The 23,579-nt window shown below is 35.2% G+C and overlaps 1 protein-coding gene across 1 annotated transcript in view; it reads left to right on the top strand.

The window, feature by feature from the left end:
- The window catches only part of GPC6 (glypican 6), a 1,038,077-nt gene that overhangs the window by 256,532 nt on the left and 757,966 nt on the right, over window positions 1-23,579 (top strand). The window contains exon 2 of the mRNA XM_019737186.3: window positions 3,823-3,981. Within this exon, the coding sequence (XP_019592745.1) occupies window positions 3,823-3,981 (159 nt within the window). The remainder of the gene's footprint in view (window positions 1-3,822; window positions 3,982-23,579) is intronic.

Here is a 23,579-nt window from a genome sequence, read left to right as displayed (position 1 = left end):
TACATGGTCTCTGTCAAACTGCTCTGCTATTGTTGTCACACTAAAGTAGTCGTAGACAATACATTAATGAATGATGAGTGGGACTCTTTTCCAATAAAACTTTATTTATGGACAATTAAATTTGAATTTTATAAAACTTTTACATAGCACAAAATATCATTCTTTTGATCCCCCCCACCACAACCATTTGCTCATAGGTCCTACAAAAACAGGTGGTAGGCCAGATTTAAAGCAGAGGCCATGGTTTGCAAACTCCTGTTCTAGGGTTAAAAATGCACAACAAATTGCCTAGTTGTCCTAGTCTTTTTGACCATTCAAAGACATCAGGTTGTTTTGGTAAATATCAGGGGCCTCAGATTAAGGGGAAAGAGGGACTGTATTTCAATAGTTCAATTCTACAACCTTCTTATCTAGTAACACATTAGAAAGAAAGCAAAGCTCAGCCTAAATTCAACCACACTTTTGATGTGCCCTGACCCTGTATGCTTGGGGACAGTGGCATGGTCTCTCTCAAGGCACTCAAAAACACGTTGCATGAAAGACTTACTCTTCCTACAGCAGTATTCTCCAGTATTCAGATAATCTCCCCATCTCTTCACTGACTCTCTCCATGTTTGTCAATCCATGTCTCTCCATGTGTCCAGTTTTTTCTCTGCCAAGGAGCCATATAAAGGAGAAGAAAGGAATTACCTTGTTGAGGATACTCCCAATTCTATAAAACTCCCCAATTACTTTCAATTAATAAGGCAACTTTTTACATATACCTCCATGACCCTCCCACACACACACACGACAAAATAATTTTAGCTTAAAATTGTCTCACTAAGAAGTATCTATCTTTCTGTTTTTACTTATTACTTGATATAAAATACTGATTTTCTTGGAGTGATTAGAGATTATAATGTCTTCAGTCCAGTCTAATTTCACAAAGGTAGTCCCATGGGGTTTCTTCCACAAATATTCCAAATACAATTGTGTCCTTTTGGTCAGAAAATGTTTATTTTCTTTTGGTCAGTAGGTTTTTGTTTTTTTCTCCCCAAAATTCCCATGCATTTTCTTGTAAACTCAATTCTAATATTCTAATGACTCAAAAGTAGAATGCAGCCCTTATGTACTAATCTTGAAAAATAGGTATTTCATTTGTGCGTAACAGAGTAGGAAATGGAGCAGAAGGAAATAAGGAATAAAATAGGGGGATTAAAAAAGAAGTTTATAACAGGTCAGGAAAAGAAACATTCTGCAAAGTTGTTAATACTAAATAGCCATTCAATCTGGAATGAGTTTTGTCATTATTGGTTAGACTTGATATTTTATAAAAAGAAAATTGGTGATTCATGAACCTTTTGCTGTTGTTAAAGCCATACTTATTCTTTCCTAGTGTCTTAATCGCCAGGACTATGCTTCTCAATGGGAGCTGAGTATCAGAATCACTTGGGGAACAAATTTCAAAATTTACTTTGTTCTGTCCCTCCCCCTTTTTGTAAATAAGTACCTTCAAATCAGAACCAATCAGGAACACAGCTGTAGTTGAACAAACTGAGTTATTACTTTCTGCAACAAGTGAGAACACACCACAGAAAGCCATGGAGTTTCTCAATAAGGGACCTCAGAAGCATCTATTATAGTATTAGCGTCTTGGTTGGGTGATTTGGGGGAGGGTTCAAGGGAGCGGGCCTGCAGACTACATTGCATGCTATCAGAAAACTGAGGTTATTCTAAACTAAGGTATCTCAATAAATCTGACCAACAAGGAGGGAGACTAGTATGAAGCTTAATCTGTAAATGATAAAGAAATATCAGCCACTTATTTTGCCCAAGACTGGAAGTGCTTGGTACTTTTTGGATGGCATAGTGACCCTGTTTTTGTCAGTGCTTAGACAGAATTTTGAAGTGGCCTAGTTTTGTTGCATTTTATCACGGTCTCCGAGTAACTTGTCTCAGGTGGGTATTCTGTGAGCTTGTATAGTTGTAATAGACTATCATGACCTAGCAGTGAGTGCCAGGCTGGATGAATGTCAAGGGCAGCTTGTTTTTCTTTTCTAATATCTGACCCCTGCTTTCCTCTCTAGCACGACTGTAGTGGCTACTACATTTTAATGGCGTATTTCTAAGTTTTTATTACAAAATTTTTAAATGTACAGAAAAAAGTAAAGATAATAGTATAATATTCACTATATATCCATCAAACAACTTAAAAAATAAAAAATTGCAGATAATTTATTGTTCTCAAATCCTAATTCCTCCAAGGAGGGAACTGTTACCTTGAATTTGATGTTTATCATTATTAAGTACAATGTATTTTCATTGCCTTGTAAAAAAAAATATACATATGGTACTTTATAGTTTCCTTCCCTTCCAGGAATTATGTAAGATCTAACATCAATACATACTGTGGTCATTTTTATTTTTTTTTAAGTCTTTTTTTTTTTTTTTTTAAGTAGGCACTAAAGCATCAAACTATGTGAGGAATCATGAGACACCCTATGTGTCACACAGGGTCACAAGACATAATTTTATATAAGTACTGTTAATATTATAAATGAATTTTAATCACCACATAAAGTACATTTAGTTTTCAATGACTTACAATGACTGATCACAGGGGCAATTTGTTGGTTTTACTTAGCAAGATGTTGGGAGGATTTTCTCTCTTCCCTCCACAGGCTCTGCTAAACATTTTTGACACTAATGGAACTGTATCAATTGGAAATTCACATTTTATGCAATGACAGACCATTTTAATTTCATGAAGGAAAGGTTTGGCTTCTCTTTGCAAATAGCACTGAAGAAAACAATACAGTCAAGACAAGTGCCCTGATACATGTATATCCAGATAAATCTGTTGAATTAAATACCAGACTTTCATTACCTTATATTTTATATTTCCATGTAACATAAGCATTAATTAAATCCATCAGTGCCTTCCTTCTTGCAAGCAAACATTTTCTCTCTGACAAGAAGTGTCAGCTGAGGGAATGTGTGGACGTGAGATCTGCCATTAAAAACATGCTCACTTTCAACCAGAGAAAAGCTAATACATTCTGTCAGATGCACAGGCAGAAAGAGCACACAAGGAATGATTCCTATCTTTTCTTGCCCTTGTTGTCTAAGACTGTGGTGATGGGATGGAATGTCTTTTGCCTTACTTGAGGTTTTCAAAGACAAGCACACTTATAATCGTATTGCATCTCTTGTCACCTGGTGTTATGTGGTACATTTCAAATAAAAGCAGAAAATTGCCGTGATCTTCTGAGGTCTTTAATATACCTCCATTTACATGACAGGGACAGGAGCTATTAATAAATATCAGATGTCTTAACTGTTTGTGCTGCTTTAACAGAAATACCTAAACTGGCTTATAAGCAACACACATTTATTCTCACAGTTCTGAAGACTGGCAAGCCCAGGGTCATGGCACTGGCAGATTCAGTGCCTGATTCACAAATGCCATCTATTCACTGTTTCCTTACAAGGTGGAAGGGATGAATTAGCTCTCTGGGCATCTCTTTTATAAGGAACTAATCACATTCATGACCTAGCCATCTCGCAAAGGTTCCAGCTCCTAATACTATCACCTTGGGGATTAGGATTTCCACATATGTATTATGGGCAGGGGGACGCAAGCATTCAGACCATAGCCTTAGGTTTAGCATTGAGTCCAGGATGTTTGAAATACTAAGTACACTGAGGGGCAGATAAAGTTTGTGGGAATGGCTAGAGGAGTTGGTAGAACAAGTACCCCATGATTTGAGGGAGATGTTAGGGAAGCAAATTTCCTGAAGTCTTTATCATTTCATACTGACATTTACCTTCTCATTTCAGGGGAACACTTAAGAATCTGTCCTCAAGAATATACATGCTGCACCACAGAAATGGAAGACAAATTAAGCCAGCAAAGCAAACTCGAGTTTGAAAACCTTGTGGAAGAGACGAGTCATTTTGTGCGCACCACGTTCGTGTCCAGACACAAGAAATTTGACGGTAAGAGTGGAAGAGTTTCCACTTCCCTTTGTTCTAGATGTGCTTTACTATGAGAATCTTCTTCTTATTTGAAAAACATTATTTTTTTAATTGGTTGCTTTTCTTTTTCTCTTAAACATTTGTATATATATATTTGTTTGCTTTTTCTTTTTTAAAGCATGAGCTTTCTTGACAATTTTGATAGTGATAACTTGGAAAAGCTTGAGTTAACAAAGAGCTGTTTTGCATTTGTGGTTTGCCTGTGAGATTTATTCTGAAAGATTCAGATCAATGTTTCATTATTAAAGTGATTCTAATTCAGGTTTTGTCATACCATAGCTTGTCTTGAGTTTTCATCTGGGGATTTTCTTTAAAATAATTAAATGTCATTTAAAATAATTTGAAATATAACAACACTTTTAAGAAGACAGACATGTTTTAAGCACCAATGACATGGTTTCCTTTATTTTAGAGTTTGCCCTTCTCATAATGTTTTACATTGCAGTTGCAGTGCTTTCTGCATAAGGTTTAAACCCTCTATTGATTTCCTGATTATACACAATTGACTTCATTTCTATATTCTCTTTGTTAAATAAACCTTTTGTATTAGAAAGTGCAAAGATTGAAAGTAATTATTACTAGGATTTCAGCATTGAATTGTCTCATCAGAGCCTCAGAAAACTGTTTAAAAGCAATCTGATTTTTATAAACTGAGTTAATAAGGATAAAGTTAATATTCTTAAGTGGTGTGTAGTTTTTAGCACACTAAGAAATGAATGCACCTTACTATGACTCATTGTAAAGAGTCAGACTTGCAAATTGCAGTGAACCTTCCTTGTACCCCTTTGGTCATATTAAGTTGCCCTGAGGCAACAGAAGTGCCATTCATTTTCTTCGCCCTCTCCAGTCAATGCACAACAGAGCCAGTATAGAAAAGGCTTGCCAAAGTTTTTCTTGTTTTTCCTCTGTAGTAAGTAAAATGTTCTGCTCCATCGCTTCTTTAAACTAGTATAACAACACCAATTTCTTTCAAAACAGTCTCCCAAGTTCTAAAAGGTAGGTCCACCTGGTGGTGTTTTCAGTACCCAAGATGATGGGACATTTTCCATGTAAGTGAATGGAACTTACATTTTCTGCAAGAATGTTTCAACAGCTTCACATTCTTCCTCTGCCTCTCACTCTGTGTTCAACTTTATATGTGAATGTATATGAAAATAATTCCTTATTTAGAACTGAAACTTGGAATGTTTTTCCCTTGAATGCAACTAGGGAACACTTGGGAATGCCGTGGATTGACAGATTACAAATCCAGTGACATTCAGAAGCCCCTGAAGGGGCTCTGTGTTTGAGGAACTGTAATGTATCACTTCAAATTGAGGCCAATTGAGACACCGTCTCGTTTGTTATCAGAAGCAGGTAGAGGGATCTGCTGATGCTGACTTCTGCCGAGGTCTTAGGAAAACAACTCTAGTGCTTTTATAAACCTGTGCTCCAAAATCAGGCTGAGATAATTCCAGGGCTGTATTCACAGTACATAATATATATGTATTTTAATAAAAATATTAGATGCAAGGTAGCTTTATGGGGGTTGATTTTTTTTTAAATGAGTAAAATTATTCAACAAGACTGAGCCAGATGCTTCTTGTATTCTCATATCAATTGTTATTAATATCTTTGGATTTACATTTCTTAATCCCAGGTCTCATTTATCCTACTAAAGAAATCTCTCTGTCTCCCTCTCTAGCTCCCTCCTTCCCTCCCTCCCTCGCTCTCTCCCTCTCTCTCTTTTTACAGGTGTGTTTTAAATCATGCTAATGTACTTAGGGGTATTATGTCAATCGGTTTGACAGGACATTGATTTTTGCTAAGATTAGATCTGACATAGAGGGTGATGAATTCTTTGTAACAGTGCATTTCATTGCAGTTGCATTAGGTTGGGATGGATGAGAAATTAAGACTTTTTTTTCAAGAAAGCTTTCAACCAGACTTTTTTTTTTTTTTAATCTAAATGTGATGCTAGTAAACGCAGCTTCTGAAGAGCTCAGTCTTCAAAAAAAAAATAATTATAAAAATATGTAAATTAAAAAGCCACCATTATAATTTCTGCCCTTTCTTTAGGCAATTTCATGAAGGTCAGTCATGCAATTGTATGTCTTCTCTTCTTATCCCTAGTAGGTGATCTTGCTAAGTCACCTTTCAGGAACACTGGTGTAATGATATAGGTAGATTATCATTTTCCCCTTGGCTTTTTTTTGTTTGTTTTTTAACACTTCCTCATGGCACTTATTGATGAGTATCAGTTGGTGTGAGATCAGAAGAACTGTATAGGATCAGTTGTGGAATGTTACCCTCTGAGTCCTACCGTGTTTGCCCTAAAATAAGACCTAGCCGGACAATCAGCTCTAATGCGTCTTTTGGAGCAAAAATTAATATAAGACTCGGTCTTATTTTATTATAATATAAATGTACAGGTCTTATATTAATTTTTGCTCCAAAAGACACATTAGAGCTGATTGTCCGGCTAGGTCTTATTTTAGGGCAAACAGGGTATTTACCCAGATAAAACCAATGGTGCTCTGAAGGGCTTTGAATTTTATTTTGCTGGAAGGTGACTTAGCAGTATCACCTTCTAGGGATAAGAAGATAGTCATGTAAGTCATTTCTATTCTGTAAGTCATTTTGTATTATTGCTATGGTCTCATGATCCAAAATGTCCATTTTGCGTTTCTTCATCTAGTACACTTTCTTAGAGATCTTGATTTGTCATCTGGATCGTGTATGTCTTTGTTGGCTATATGTCCTTTATTATATGAATAGTGAATATATTATATGAGAAGGTGGCCACTTTCCTTCCTATTTTCATTAAGTATAGCAATGATTTAAATTGTATCTGATATATGTATGTGATTCCATCCAAACTATATTCAGAGGCCAGATTCAATAACTGTTAATACTTAGTCTATGGTTGTTACTTTCCTTATTATACTGGAAATGTTTTGATTCAATTTAACTTTTCATTTTGTGACAGAGGTGACTTTTAAAATTTGAAATTCCAAAACATTTAAAGTAACATAATATTCTATTTATTGTTGTATTCTTTCTCAGTTTCTATTATTATCTTTGGTAATATTTAGCAGACAACAGTATATCAAATTATAAATATTCATTGGGTGACTGGAAGCTAAACCTGACTTAGTATGAATTCTTCCCAACTTTCCTAGATGGCCAAGATTTGGGCCATACAGCCGTTAGCCTAAAATACGTAGTTGAGAGGCGTTAAACTGAAAAAAACAAAAACAGAAAAGAAAAAGAAAAAATTTGTATCTGTGATACAATGAATTGAAAACAGTATATCATATCAATTGCATAACTTTTCATTCTGTGGTAGAGAATTTACTTATAACTGACCAGCTTTTTTCTTTTCTTTCTTTTTAAACATAGAATTGAAATGTTAGGATGAATGTATATAAAATAAAGGTTTATTTATTGACACTGGTCCTTCTCTATGTTCTCTATAAGAGTTTTGTTTGTTTTTTCTCCTTCCTCTGGCCCTGTCTCGACCTCTGGTTTGCAGTACACAAACTTGCAAGCCCCTCACCCTGTTAGCCAGGCCTGACCACTGCAAAGATGAACTCAGAATTCCACAGGGCTGCTTTCAATTTTCTCGGTAGCCAAGCCCAGGTTTTCTGTCACAGCCCAGGGGTTACAGCCTGGATAAACACCCAGCCAGGTGTGCCTGGCATAATGATCATAACATTCCTCCCTGACTTCTTACCTTTCTCACCTCTTCCAAGCACCCAGACAGCCAGAAATGCACAAAACAAACAAACCAATCATATCAAAATACAGAAAAAGGGATGGGCCTCTTTGTGCACCCACTTATTTTTCTAGCTTTTTTTGTGTTTCATGACTGTCCGACCTGTGCAGTTGGCATTTGTGTATAAATCCCCATGGCTGTCATGCACTTCAGTGGCTCATTTGTGAGGATCCAAGAAACATGGAGAATGATCCCACATTCCGATAATAGTAGCAGTAATAATAGATAACACTTGGCCTATACCTGACCCTTTACAGACTTTAACCTAGTTAGCAGGGATGAACTGCAGTGCAGAGTCACACAGATCGTGGCAGTGGCAGCATTCTGTCCCAGGCTGAGCACTCCTGAATCCCTGCTCATAGCCACCACTACCCATCATCGCTGAGTGCCTTTCCATCCCCAAATGTGCTGAGATATCACAGTAAGCAGCATCTATTCCTCTTTCTCCCACTGCCTGCCCTGCCCGTTATTGTGGGGACGAGGTGGAAATGTCTTTCAGACGAAATTGGAAGATTTTTTTTTTAATCCTCAAAAAAGAACAGAAAATTACCCACCTAAATGTAGCCCAGCCCCCAAGGAACCTGAAGCTTAGAGAGGGTGAACGACTTGCCAAGTTTTCACCAAAACGATGAAACCAAGACTGTAACCTAATACTCTTGACTTACATCAGACTTATAAATAGTAATGTGATAGGAAGTCAATATTTGGTTGAAATTCTATCTAAGCTTTTATTTGCTTTGAGTGAACACTGGCTAAAAATTATTGATACTGTTTTTTTAACAAGACAGTAGTGATATTGGTGGGTAAATGATTTAGCCACATTTTTGGCAATGGTGGAATAGTATTCAATAGGAAGTTGTCCCGAAATTAAAGGGAAATGAGTGGTTTTGTGCAAAAATGCTATTGGGTCAATGAAGACATATTGTTTATTCTCCTTACTTCACAAAGCCTAGTAGTCTCTATCTTGATGTAGGCAGCGGCACCCTATTCTCCAGAAAGGTGTAGAGCGTGTATGCAATATAGATTATTCAGAGACAGGACAATTTTAGTTTAGTTATTTTTTGCTTCAAATTTATTTGACCTGAAATTTATTCACATTTGAAACTCAATATGAGGATATTTGTTTAGTATGTTTTTCTTGGTCTTATTATTTTTCTCTCCTTCCTGGTTTTTATTTATGTATTTTAATGATATACATTTGTCCAGAGATTTTGGCAGCAAGTACATTTTTAAAAGCAAAAAAAAAAAAAAAAAAAAAGTTGTGCAGTAATTTCCATCTTTCTGAAGAACTTATTCTACAGTAACACCCTCAGAATTCTCATTTTACTGAATACAGAAATAATTTATACACAGCAGCATAATATTTTTACACTGCAAATCTGCTTGTGTTTTCTTTTAAAATACCATTTCTCATCTATATACTGTAGAGATGACAATAATGTAATGATATCTTTAAAATATGGTCTAATTTTCTCGGAGAATACACTTACTTGAAAACCAAAAAAACCTAAGTAGTTTTCCATATGGTGGTAGAATCTTCCATATTTCCTGTCACATGGGTAATGTGTGTGTGTGTGTGTGTGTGTGTGTGTGTGTGTGAGTGATTTCAATTCAAAACAGTTATTCAGAACCTACCATATAGAAGGTACTTAACCAAATGTATAGTAGATTAAAAAAAATGACTAATGTCAAAAAATATGATCACAGTCTGTCAAGAATTTACCTGGATGGAGAGACATAGTATTAAACTAACATTAAAGAAGGTAGAATTGACTATATCATAAAGTAGAAGCCAGAGAAAAAGAAAGGAGGAAGTCAAGTGTATTATTTCCATGCACCAGAGAAGACTTTTGGAAGAGGGAGCAAACAGGAACCTTAAAGGATGAGCTAAGGTTGTGATAATTAAAGGAGTGGCAGGAGGAGACTAAGGATACCCGATGTTTTGTATGCATGTTTACAAAGTCCTTGGGACTTGTTGTAAACATATTTATTATTGATTTTTTCCAAACAATATCACTTTATTGACATTTAGCATGCACCTATTATGTAAATATCCTTTAGATACTTTTTTGGAGTTATATCAATATACCATTGTTTTATAATAAACAACCACAGAAATTCAGGGCATAAGCAAGAATCATTCATTTTCCTTAATGCATCTTTGGATTGGCTAGAGTTTGGTTGTTTCAGGATGTGTTCAATTAGGCTTGGTTCTAAAGTATGAATTTGAACTGTTCTGCTCTCGAGGTTTCTTATTCTTTGGAAGCAGTACTTTGTCTTGGGCATTGTCTTCTCATTGTGCATTTTGGAGACTAAGGTACATATGCATCTGTGGGGGCATGATGCTTCTTAAAGCCTAAGTGAGACTTGGCACACAGTCTTCTCAGGTTCCACTGGCCATAGCAAAATCATGGTCGTTACCAGTACCACTGGGACAGAGAAGGGTATAACTCCCATAGAGGTTGAAATGGGAGAGGGAGTGAATATTTCTATATCCTAATCTACCATAGTCCTCAACTGATACTCTCTTACTATTTCCCAAACAATGTTTTATGTTCCATATAAGCTTGTTTGTTTGTTTTTGGTATTCTCTAGGAACTCAAGATCCATAAGTATTTTCTAAATAAAACAGGCAGACACGCCTGTTTTATTACTACCACCCATATCCTGGTACACTAATAAATACACCCACACAAATACACATATAAACACACACACACACACACACACACACACACTCTTCCATGATATTATTCAAGAATAAGTATATGTTATTTCCATTTCATCACTGAACAGAAAACAACTTAATTGTAATTCATAAGGGTTATAATGTTAATCATTATAGAAAGTAATTAGGTGAATGCCTCCTTTAAGTTTGGTAGGCCCCTACCTCAGTGACATGTATTTCATCTGAAGGACACTTCTCTGGAAATCAGAATGTGCTGACTCGTGCTTTAGAAATTAGAGAAACATTCTTACTGCCATGGGAAAGTAATGTGCCAATTCTCCCAAAGGACAGACCTTCCAAAAATAAGAATCAGGTAGCCAGGGATCTGGCTTTGGCTAAACTAGTGAACAGGTTTGTGTTGGAATATATGGTCCATGGTAGGGTGTCCTTTAAATGCATTCTAAGAAGAACCCAGGTTTATGTATAAGGACATTTTCCTTCCTTCCTTCCTTCCTTCCTTCCTTCCTTCCTTCCTTCCTTCCTTCCTTCCTTCCTTCCTTCTTTCCTTCCTTCCTTCCTTCCTTCCTTCCTCCCTCCCTCCCTTCTTTCCTTTCTTCCTCCTTTCCTTTGGACAGATCTTTCAAACCTCCGGAAGTGCATTGCTGATCAGCAGCTTCATGCCCTCTGTGATGGACTACCGATCTTTTTCTCATTCTTGGACCCTCACCACATACCTCAAAGTAACCTAAAACACATTATGCTCCTAGTGTAGTTGTACTATTATCATCTTATTATCACCAGTTCCTTTGCATAGTGGCTTTGCTGAGCAGCTGTTCACAGACAAGCCAATTTCTTTTAAGTATTGCTCTATCAGAAGCTGAAACCAGCCCTACCAGAAGGGTTCTTGGTCATGAATGTTAATGAGCAGACAAGTATCTGTTCTCTGACAGTGGCTTACTAATCCTTTGAGTGCATATGGGTAAATTACAGAAGAAATTTATTCCAGTTAAATTGATCTGCCACTCAATAGAGAAAACTTATTTTCTTATTTTAATGAAAAATTTAAAAATATATAATGGTGTAAATTAGAGATCAGTGGAAACCTTTTTGTCTTCAGACCTGAGAACACAGTAGCTCAGTGTAGACTGGTCAAGGTAATATACGAGAACCCATTATCTCTAGTTTGGTGTGATGTGCAGTGGGAAACAGTGTAGGTAACTCACTCTCTGAGCTTTTGTGTCAAGAGATTCTTCACCTGCCTTCTTGATAAGAAATTGGAATAAAATCTGTGTTTTCCTCCTCTGCTGTGACAATATAAGATTTCTTTTCCAAACAAAAAAAACATGGTAAAAGCATAAAAGAACACATTTGCATGTTTTTCTAAGATTGAAAAGAAAATGATTCAGGTGATTCTTTATCTGAAGTGACATTCCCTGTCCTGATGAACTCCCTGATGTGGGCAGATAGAAGGAACAAGGTGGTCAGAAAGATGTCATGGTCGAAGCTGGTTGATAATTCCATGAGGGTTTATTATAATATTCTGATTTTTGTATGGTTTCTAAATTTCTGTAATAAACAGATTATTTTTTACAAAAAAGGTGAATTGATTTGAGCATATACTGGATTGAAGACTTACAGATTGTGAATTCATTCTAGATACAGAACAATGTCAAAGGGGATGGCCACCCTTACGTCTTGTTTATTCAACAATAGCAAATTATACAGAGGACTCCATTTTCAAATTGCAAAGATGAACACAACTTATAAGGCTTTTAACTCAAATCAAGGCTGCTTAGAATCTGTTTCCATCCAAAATTTTATTATTGTTTTGCCAGAAATGACACGTCTAGTATATTAATATGAACAGGCCTGTTAACATGAGGCTTTATCTTTATATCTCCCTGTTAAATGTGATTCAAAATGTTAAACTCTTATTTAGAAGATATATGGACATGAAGACAAGCAGACTATTCAAACACAAACTTTGGCAAGATTCAGGAGAAACTGTAAATGTATATTATAAATGCATTATAAATAACATTTCTGTATCACTCAGGAGTCACCCAGTGACTTTTGGTTCAATAACAAAACTGACTTGTTTTCTTGGAGTCTGGCATTTTAGCAAATCCAAAAGAAGAGACGGCTTGCCTAAGCAATTAATTCCACATGCTTCTAAGTACTCCATCAGACAGGAAGAAAATCCCGAACCCAATGTGGAGGTAGACTCAGTGACCAACTAATAAGCCTGCATGGTTCACAGGACTCAGAGGGATTAAAAAAATAATCATAATAAATGTCATAATTTTCTGTTTATTATGTTTTCAAAAGGTTTGTTATACTATTAAATGAACAAATATTATTCTTGGGATGACTATATATAGTAGTATATGATCTTCACACTGTTTCCTCCCTACGTAGTGGTTTAAATGAATCCAAACAATTTGAAAATGAAAAGCAAACTTTGAAGTAAGATGACAGGAATTTGGGCCTCCCAGTACTTTCCATATTGGAAGAAATTGTTCTCATTCACATATTTTTTACTTCTGAAAATTCTTTGCATATATTTCCTCTTTTAGAAGAATAGTGCTGTGGTCATTATAGGTTTTAGTTCTTTCAGCCCTCCTATCTACTCCTCCTCAATGCTTATGTAGTTGACACCTTATCATTTTCACTTATTGAGTGTTCTTTTAATAGTATTCTTTAAAAAAAAGTATGATCTATTGTGTACAACAGATTTGTTGCTATCTAAGCTCATTAACTATAGGGGTTAGGTCACCTATTTTTTTCGTTATCTTCCTATACCTTACTTAATATGGAACATATTTAATAATGTGGCAGTGTTGTCTTACTATGGCACCGACCTGCACAGACCCAACGGCAGAGACCGGAGAGATGAATTTCTTAATATTGTATAATAAATATGACAGAAGAAAATAGGAAGCCTTGAATTCTAGTTATCTATTAACTCTTAGGGTTAATAAACCTGGGAGTCATATTTGATTTCAGCAGCATTTATTTCAGTAGATTTAATGGAACAAATTTAAAATTCACAAAAGAGTGATGGTCTTTATTTAGAGTGCAAGTAGAAGCCCTTACGTGACAAAGCAGGATGAGTGGGTTCTCTATATCTCTCTCGCACGCGAATGAGGAGTGATTAAGATGCACATGAGTCACCTAGAGAACCAGTTAACACACAGATCCCTGGATTCAAACATGGGAGAATTTGATTCTTTGGTCCATACAGGACTACAAAATCTTCATTTTGCTTAAGCATTCAACGTTTCTGAAGCAGGTGGTTATCTGGGTTGCACTTTAGGATATACTTTGAGTACCACTGGTTAAATGGAGCTAAGGGACCAGTTATCAGGACACAGAACTGAGGCACAGAAAGATGACAGAGACTTTTAAATCTTTGCTTTATCATGCTAAGGTCAATTTATGGTCTGCCAATTAAAGTTCCCTACTGTGTAAGGTGGAATTCAAGCACCTATTGACCATCAAACAATGCTTTTTATAAATTACACAAGTCTTTTTTCCTTCTGATTTTGACAGTAAATTACACTGAAGATCCATAACTCATTTGATTGTTTGCAAATCAAAATGACGTTTTATTTGAATTTTTTATATTTGTGAACCATACAAAAAAAATTTATATTTGTGAACCACAAAATTTTTCTTCTTCTTTTATTTTCTAGTTTATTGGATCTAACAGGTATTTATTTTTCACAATCTAGAAAATACATTTTTAATTTCTCCTTGCTTTTTGCCTTTTTTTTTTTTTTTTTTTGGCTTGGGTGACATTTTTGAAGCCAACTAACATTTTTTAATTGCATTTTTCTTAATACAAAGTAACATATGCTTTTTGAAGAAAACTTGAATAGTTTAACTTTAAAGTGTGAAAGCATTTAAAGTTACTTTAAATTTATGCATTAGGGAACTAAAAACTTGATCTCTGAGGACAGTGAGGTAAAAATAACAATAATCAATATACAGTTTCTCATGTAAGTTTATTTAAATAACTTCTAAAAATAAAACAAGTTTTAACTCTTAATTCCTATTCCAATAGTTTATAAATGTAAAATGAAAAATGGAACAATGTCCATTCAAGGAGGGGAGGATTTTCTATTTTCTGTGGATACCATCTCCTCCATGCTTCATAACATTTTGACAATACAAACTTGGGAAACTTTTACCATAATTGTACTAACGATCTTCATTTAGAATGCAAGAAAAGCCCTTCAGAATTACAGCAACACAGTTCTGAAGATTTCCATGATGTAATAAATTATGATTTATATTAAAGAATAGGTCAAGAAAGTACTCAAAATGAATCCTCCTGTGAAGTAATGATTTAAGGAGAATAGATATTTAGGGAAAAATACTACACACACAAAAATAATGTATTTTTTGAATAGGAGTAAAGGTCTACTGACTTAGTCCAGTTATCATTAGCTCAAGACTTATTCTCCTCTCTCTCTTCCCAGTACCCCAAAATGTTTTACTAAGGAAAGTAGTTTCTAAGGATATTGTTAGTCCTGATATGTTCCAAGTCCTCCCACAAATAGAAGATTAGTAATTGGGCACAGGCTTGTGTCAGTGTCAAGGTTTATCTTGTTTCTAGTGCACAGAGCTCTGGATTATATTCTGAAACTGAAAAAGTTGGAAGCCAATGTTAATGAATATTATTGTGATACATTTTTACATTGCTTAAAACAGTCCCGAAATATATAGGTGCACTTTTTCTTAATGTTTAAGATTATTCATTTTTTTGTATTTCTAAATCAGGAGGGTATTTTTTTCGTTAGATTCTAGGTGCCTATGGCAGTTTCTACGTTCTTTTCTTCATTCACTCACTCATTCCCCATTGTTGAGGGAGGGTCTACTTTGTTCCTGACATTGTGTCAATTTCTATTAAAAAAAGGGGTGGGGGGAGAAAAGCCGTGTAAACAGCAGAGTCCTTACGGTCAGCAGACTAGGTTTCAAATATAAGATTTTCATTTTATTAAAGTGACACAGGACGTTTCTTGAACTCTTTGGTGTCTATGTTTTCTCTTTTCAAAATGAATGTATAATTTTAGTTTTGAAAATATACACAAAGAGCTTAGCAAGAGTCTGGCAAAAAGTGAGTATTTCATGTATTTTGGTTCTACCCTGCTCTTCATGCTTGTAATCCTCCTCCTCGTGCTTACGTTCTTGTCCAGAAGCGCTGACTGTCCCACCAAGCCTTTTAAGGAAAAGCATAAATAACTTCAATACGAATTGGTGCCATGACTGAAAATAAAGATAAAATACTAGTAGAGAATGAAAGCTTTTCATGATGAGAGGACCACAAATGGCTTTGTGAAAAGACAGAATAAAAACTGTCTTGAAAATTAGGAAGGATTTGGACATTAGTTAGGGACGATGTGGACATGTGAGGGAAAGAATGGAGTTGGGGAATCGAGAGGGATACAGAGACAATTCTGTTTGTGGGACATGGGATGCTTGAATAAAAGACAAGTGGATCCATCATTAAGGTCCTTGAGTATGTTTAAAAAGTAGAAAAATCAGTCTCTCAAAATCAATGGGTGTTCCTGTTTATTTTCATTTAACTAACTGAACTGACTGTTGATTCCTAAGTTGCGTAGACAAAAGTTAACATCCCTGTTGAACAACAATTAACAAAGTTTATGTGTGGGAACTTTTCCCTTTGATTGCTGACAGGAGGAATGTGGATTAGAGAACAAAATGCATTCAGTTGATTCCTTATTTCCTTTAGTGTGTGTGTCTGTATAGTAATATTTATAAATAAACAACAAACTTCCAGGCATCTGTGACTGTGATTCATGTAGAGTCTATGTGCGAAAAATCTTTACATTAAGGAATGCAACAATGTTCCTACTTTTTTGCACATGCAACCAAGTTTCAACAGTGATTTGTAGGGAATAGTAGGTTTAGGTATAGACTTTTGTTATGCTATTCTATTTGTTAGGTTCCTCCCTACAGTAAATATGTATTATTGTTATAGTCCCCAAAATTGTTAAATAGTTCATCCAATTATAAAAATGAGCAATGAGTTGATACCTCTGAAAAAGGCCCTGCCACATACCCATACCTCAACTTATGAAATTAGCTGTCTTACTAAAATCTTCTCGTGATGGTGTCACATTTTAATTTTGAACGCAAATTTGTATTTGATATTCTATTTGATATCAACAACAGTGGTGGATACATAACTGAGGATAATGGTTCACTTCATGCAATTAATTTTCTCAGTAACTATTTAGTACACAACTGACTCAGTATATAGATCATTGGGGATGGATGAATGCAAACATCTTTCTACACTCAAAATCTTCCAGTCGTTGAAAATCCCAGAGCTTTTGGAGCTCTAAAAAAGTCTCTGTTATGTAAAGATATGCTTATTTACTTATCTTACCTTTATTTACACAGTGTTTATTAAGTAGCTATTGATTTTTCATCGTTGCTTTTTAGCAACCTTAAATCCTCATTTAAACTATGTAATCCGTAAGGGCAGCTAACATTGCATTGCTTCAAGTTATTAGATATGGAGTGATACACATGGCATAGTGTACTCTTGGCTTGCTGCCATTGATGAATGAAAGATGCAATGCTGGAGGGTTCATGGTATTTCTTTATCCTCAGGTTCACTAACTGTGGTTAATATTGAACCCAGTCTATTTGTGCCAAGTTCTTCAGGAGGCCAAGACGTTAAGATTCCTTAGATTAAACATCACCTAGGCATTGCCTGAACACCTAAAAGAATTTCTTGCCAATGAGTAATGCTGTTCCTTCACTACACAGTCTACACAGAAAATGCCAGAATTCAATTTAGGGAGTGCAGTAATCTAAATTTTTAAATTATGGGCCCTTTATTGGATAAATCCAGTTCTGCTCTGTTCTATTTCATCAGCTGTAGGCAAAATTGAGGAATAGATTTTTTTTTTTTTTTTACAAAAATCAACAATATGTTTTTCTTCCTTGTGAGAATTTTGCTTAATAACATAACAATACGATTTTGTGGGAGTTTAATAAAAGCTACCTTGATAACAAAGCAGAAAGGTCAGTTGTTTGTCTTCTTGCTGATGGAAAACTCTAAGTGTGACTTCGTTCTCCACTCTCATCATCCATTAGCTTCATTTTAAAACCTCTTTTTTATATATTTGAAGAGCAATCAAGAAATATATCATTGTTGTCAAATATCTGAAATTTACATGCACAGTTTCCTTAAAATAAGTAATACAATGAAAGATATAAAGCATTGATAACCTTTAGAAAGGATAATTAACTTTAGAAATGATGTCTAATTACATTTTTACATCACAAACATTTTCTTGTCATCTAAACAAACATCAGCACATGGAATAATCAGTATTGCTTGATAGCCAGCATTTCAACTTAAATGAAAAAGACCTACCTTTTTCCTAGGTGATAAGGTACTATTACAGATGCTCCTTGACTGACAATGAGGTTATGTCCTGATACACCCATCATAAGTTGAAAATATCCTAGATGAAAAATGCATTTACTATACATAACCTGTCGAACATCATAGCTTAGCTTAGCCTACCTTAAATGTGATCAGAACACTTGAATTGGCCTACTGTTGGGCAAAATCATCTAACACAATGGATACATTGTTGTTTACGTGGCTGACTGGGAGATGTAGCTCATGACTGCTGCCCAGCATCACAAGAGAGTATCATACCCCTTATCGCTAACCCAGGAAAAGATCACTATTCAAAGTACGGTTTCTAATGGATGTGTGTTGCTTTCACACAATTGTAAAATTGAAAAATTATAAGTTGAACCATAGTCATTTGAGGGGCATTTGTAATTTCTTTCACTGGCATAAAAGGGTCTGAGGAAGTAAAGCATATTTTTAAAAGTATTAAGGATAAAGAGAAAGATACAACTTGAAAAATACTTTAACATGTGACTAATCCACATTTATCAATAATTGTACATTACATCATTTTGAGTAATCATTGTTATTTATTTTTAAAAGAACTACAGTTTTTATGTTGCAATATTGTTTTCTTTCCCACTTTTCCCTGGAAACAAAAGTAAACAACATCTTAAGTTACACTTTTTATTTCACATTAGCTAATTGAGCTGGTATTGAGAGATAGTGCCAAATGTACAAGAGCTGAAAGGTTTTATTTTCAAGTATTTGTTTGCAAAACAAGCCCAGGCTAATGGAGGATTACTTGTAGACAGCTAAGCCATGCTGGGTGCTCGTTAGATAATTTAGAAAGACTCTCTGGTTTGCCCCCCAATTGTAGGTAGTTGTGTGTGTTTCAATTAAAATCTCCATTTACTTCCAGCTGTCAATGTTAGCATCCATTCCACCAATAGAGATCAAAGGTCACAGCCTCCAGCATGAACAGACATTAAAAAAAGTATATATGTCATTTGCCTTTCTTGTGTAGGTACCTTTGAGCTATCCATAGCAGGCTTGGGGAGAAGATTATGAAGGGTCAAATCGCATGGGGACTTTCACCTTATTTACTGATGTAGCTTTGGTAGCTGTTGGTCCAGATGCTGCAACTGCTGTTGCTTTGTGAATTGGGATCCTGCAGCAGCTGTTGTTCTTCTCTAGGGCGTGTTTCTGAAATTCCAAATTTAATAGTCTGAGACCCTAGTCATTGAAGGCTATGCTGAAAGTTAATTTGCTGAATCCAAGTTTATTTTCCTACCTAAACCACAGTTTGTGAGACAGCCTTTCCCCTGTGATGCACAATAAAATGAGGAAAGAACTTATTTACTGTCCTTACCAGACTGGAGAGGAAGAGAATGTAGTGGGTACAGAGTGGGAAAAGGCTTTGAAGCCTAGTGATTTGGCTATATATTCATGCTGTCAGACCTTCAAATTTAGTCAGGCCCTGCTGCTTTCTATTTCCATAGCTTTGGTCAACTTAATAGAACTTTAGTTTCTCAATCTCAAATGGTTAGCATAGTAAATTCTACCTTATAGAGTGTTCAAATGAGATAGTGTACGTAGAGTACTTACTACAATGCTTGGCGTCACTATTACTATTTCACCACATCAGCCAACTCACTTTTATGAGGTTTTTCTGATAACTAAAAAAGTGCTTCGTTTCCTTGCTTCACTTCTGAGCAAAGAATTTTCTTGCCCAATGAACATTAAAATTCCCATATATTTAAATAATTATAGCTAATGTTTATTAAGTACTACTTGGAACCAGGCACCATTTTAAGCACTTTTCATGTATTCTCCTATTTAGTCTTCAGAACAATCTTATGGGGTAGGTTATTATTATTATATTATCATTATCATTCTTATTATTCCTATTTTATATTTGAGGAAGTTCTTGCTTAGAGACTTAAACAATTTACCTGAGTTCACATAATTAGTAAGAAAGAGAGCTAAGATATAATCCTCTGTATGAGGGTGCCAAAAAAATGTATATACATTTTAAGAAAGGAAAACTGTATTAAAATTGTAATACTCAGTATATACCATTAACAAAAGATGAATACAAGTCACATTTGACTTCTGCAACTACAAGAGGTGCTCAAAGTGGTTACCATCAGCCTCCAGACACTTTTGATTATGGCAAACTACTGCTTGAGCAACGACCAAAAGTCCACTTATATGCATTTTTTTGCACTCACCCCCCCACCCTCTCTCTCTAGGGTGGGGGGGTGAGGGCAAAAAAAAAATCTGATTGTCTCTAATATATATATATAATATATATGTAAATATATATATACATATATACTCTATATATGTAATATATATAATACAATATATATTATATATATTCAAAAATAATCTATTTATTTGAATATATGTATATATACACATACACACACACACACACACACACACACACACACATATATATATTTGATTCAAAAATATTTTTAAGAGCAATGTAGCTGTGCTAAATAAAATCATTAATTTCAGACTTAGTCCTTAGCACAATGTTAGAGGCAAACTGTGAACCTTTTTTACTACACCCCACTTTCAATTTAAAAGTAACCACATTCATGTTAAAATCAATGATAAAATACTTCTAAGTTCAAGAAAACATATTTTTTTTCTCTTCTGAAGAACACTTTTTACATTCTAAGAAGTGAATGACTTTGACATCAAGATATTGTACTGTTTCTTTTTAAATATGCTTTATCATATGAATTAATTCCAGGGAAAAAAACACAATTTAATGATTAAAGTTTTTGCATAAACAAATGTGGTATTAAGTAGGAGCTATATATTGGGAATTACTCATTCCCACACCCCTTATAAATACCTTGAGTCTATTTCTTAACTCTGTACTGTTGCTTTCACTATTTTAAAATTTCCTACCTTTTCCTGTGCTATTTCAAATGTAAACTTCAAGATGTTCAGGACCTAAGACATAAGCGAGTCAAGAAAGACAAAATTTACATCAGGATGTAGCATTTTTGTTAGTTTATTTTCCTTTTCCAATCCAACTTTGTCAAAATGCTGATTTCACTGTCATTCTCCTGCTTGTCTCTTTCCTTATATTCAGGTTGTTTTTGTTTTGTTTTGTTTTTTATCATCCACAATTCCCCCCTACCTCATAGATCATGTGAATGACTCTGAGACCATTATCTTCTCTTGATCGGCGTTCCCTTGATTTCTGTGTTGCTCCTTCCTTCTTTCTGTTGCAACACTCAGTGTAATATACTGCAGACTTCATTTATAAACATCCTCCACTCTGGAAGGTGTCAGTTCCTTGGCAGTTTTGGAAATGAAAAGTGTGTAGGGCAAACTCTGAAAGGAATTATAATGGGTACTGGTTCATTGCTTACATAGCAGCATTTTAATAAGAAGCTTCCTCAGGGACAAAGGAATATATATCCTTTGAATTAAATTTAAACTTCTCATTTAACTTTTTGACTTTTCCAATAATTTAGATTACCGTGATCTTTTCTTCCTTAGGAAGTATCTGTTTTCATGATTTTTGAGGACATCACTACTCCAATGGGCTTTGAAAACTATATTGATATTTCTTTTTATCTGGGTCTCTGAGGATCTTTATAAGTATAGACTCATTAAATGCACATCTGGTCAGTGTAGTTGCTTCAATAATTTAAGCAAGAAGAGAAAAAGGCAGTGAGAGTGAGTTACCTTCTAAAGACAGATGGCCTCATGGCTGACCTAGGTCCAGAGCTGACAGTATGCAGACCTCCTACCAGACATAAGGCTGTGCCATTTGCATTTAAGGTACCAGAGAGGAAGAGGCAGAGTTGTGCTGTAAAACTTATAGTTCTCCTCCTAATAGCTTAATCGTGTTGTCAGTCCATTATAACTGCAAAAGCAGCTACTGCCTGAATGTTATTCAACAGCTTATGTGAGATCTTATTCTTTCAAAGTTCAGTCCTCAAACTGTGTTAATTAAACATGTTATACATTGTTAATATGCCTTATAGAAACTCAGTGATTTTTTTATGATAAAGGTGAATGTGTTTTGTCTCTACTAAAAGTGATAATGCTCAACAGGTGCATTTCTAGGAGGTATTTATTAACTCATCACATTTATGGATCCTCCCATCTTTTTTATCAAAGATGCATATTTATGATGAATTAGCTAACAAAATGAATAACCTAGTTATTACATTGAAGATTGTTTTGTTAACAGATGCTACAATAATAGCATACATGCTATAATAGAAAAATAAGCAGTATTCTAGAAGCAAGGAAAATGGAGTGACTACCTTCATTGGTTGAATGAAAGGGGTGCTTGGCAGAGCTGATGGGCTCTATTAAATTTTAGTATATGGATAGGAATTTGCTAGATGAAGCGAGAGTTAATGGACAATTCTAAGTAGAGAAAAGGGGAGAAAATATGCAATGTTTCTAAACATATTTGACCCCATGACTTTTTGTGAAAAATCAAATAATCTAATTAGCCGTTTGTTCTATTGGAAAATAAAGTGGAAAATACTGGACTATATGTGTTCTGAGATTTCTTCTGGCTCTAAAAAATTCATAATTCTACATAATTACGTTATAACATAAACACTGGACTCCAGTTTTCACCTGAAAATGGCTAATGCAATTCTCTTTCACCAAGAACATATGCAGGAACGTTTTAGCCTCTATCACTTCATTACTTCAAGGGAAGACTATGTGATCTAAAGATTGCTGTTACATTTTTCTTTAATATTTATTTAACATTTCTTTAATAATATATGTGTCGTATACCCTGAATGGAAAATTCTTGAGGAGATGCTGCATACAAAGGCATGCCTTTGCTACACTTTTTCTACACTAGAGATTTATATTCCAGCCAATTTCTTCTGAGATGAACTTGAAATACCAGTTAAATCCTACCCTATTTGTTGTCAGAAGAAAACTCATCATAGGTTGGCCAGCAGGTATTTTATTTTAGAAGCAGAGGAATTAGGCTATTTAAACAAAATTGAAGTCATTCTACAAAAATTGGTGACCAGCTTGCTTAGAGGCTCACCTTGGTCAGATGCTCTATGGAAGACTCACTGCTATGTCAGCAGCCAACACAGAAAAGACCTTCAGACAACAGGCAGAGCTCAGAGGGTTACCCCACAGAGAGCTAAGAATAGCCAGTTGATGCTAGTGCTACTTATATCTGGTATGTTTCAGTTCTTCAACATTAGAACAGACATAGGAAGCTTTCTGTGAGTGAAAGTGACTGAAATGAGAAGATAGGGCCATTTGAAGCTGTTTTTCAGGATCCATCTTTTAAACTCTGAAAGGATTTAAAGCTTCCCTCCAAACATGTAGTAGTTGCCTCCCCTTACTATCTAATAGGCTGCCCATATTTTCATTCCACTTCGTTCTCATTGGGCCTTTTTGTAACTATTTAATTAATATGAATCTAATTAACTAGAGAAAGATACTCTTTTTCTTTATAGGTATTGAGTTTGGGCATGAGCTTGACCGAACAAAAACTTTTGTACCAGATAGTAATTATAGTTGAAATAGTGAACAAATCTTTCTTGGAGATGTTGAATTCAGGAGCGGTGTATAGTGGGGTAGAAGAGAAGGAAAGGGCAGGACCCCAGAATCCATGAGACTTTATGGTGTGTACAAATGCCATGAGGTGTAAAGTATGCGGGGTCAGGTGGGATTTGAAAGAAAACGTTTACTGGGAAGAG

The sequence above is a fragment of the Rhinolophus sinicus genome, chromosome 16 (genome assembly GCF_057876585.1).
Source record: "Rhinolophus sinicus isolate RSI-liver-muscle chromosome 16, RSI-T2T, whole genome shotgun sequence".
Classification (NCBI taxonomy): Eukaryota; Metazoa; Chordata; class Mammalia; order Chiroptera; family Rhinolophidae; genus Rhinolophus; species Rhinolophus sinicus.
The sequence above is the reverse complement of the archived record's forward strand: the minus strand, read 5'-3'. Positions and strand labels throughout refer to the sequence as shown.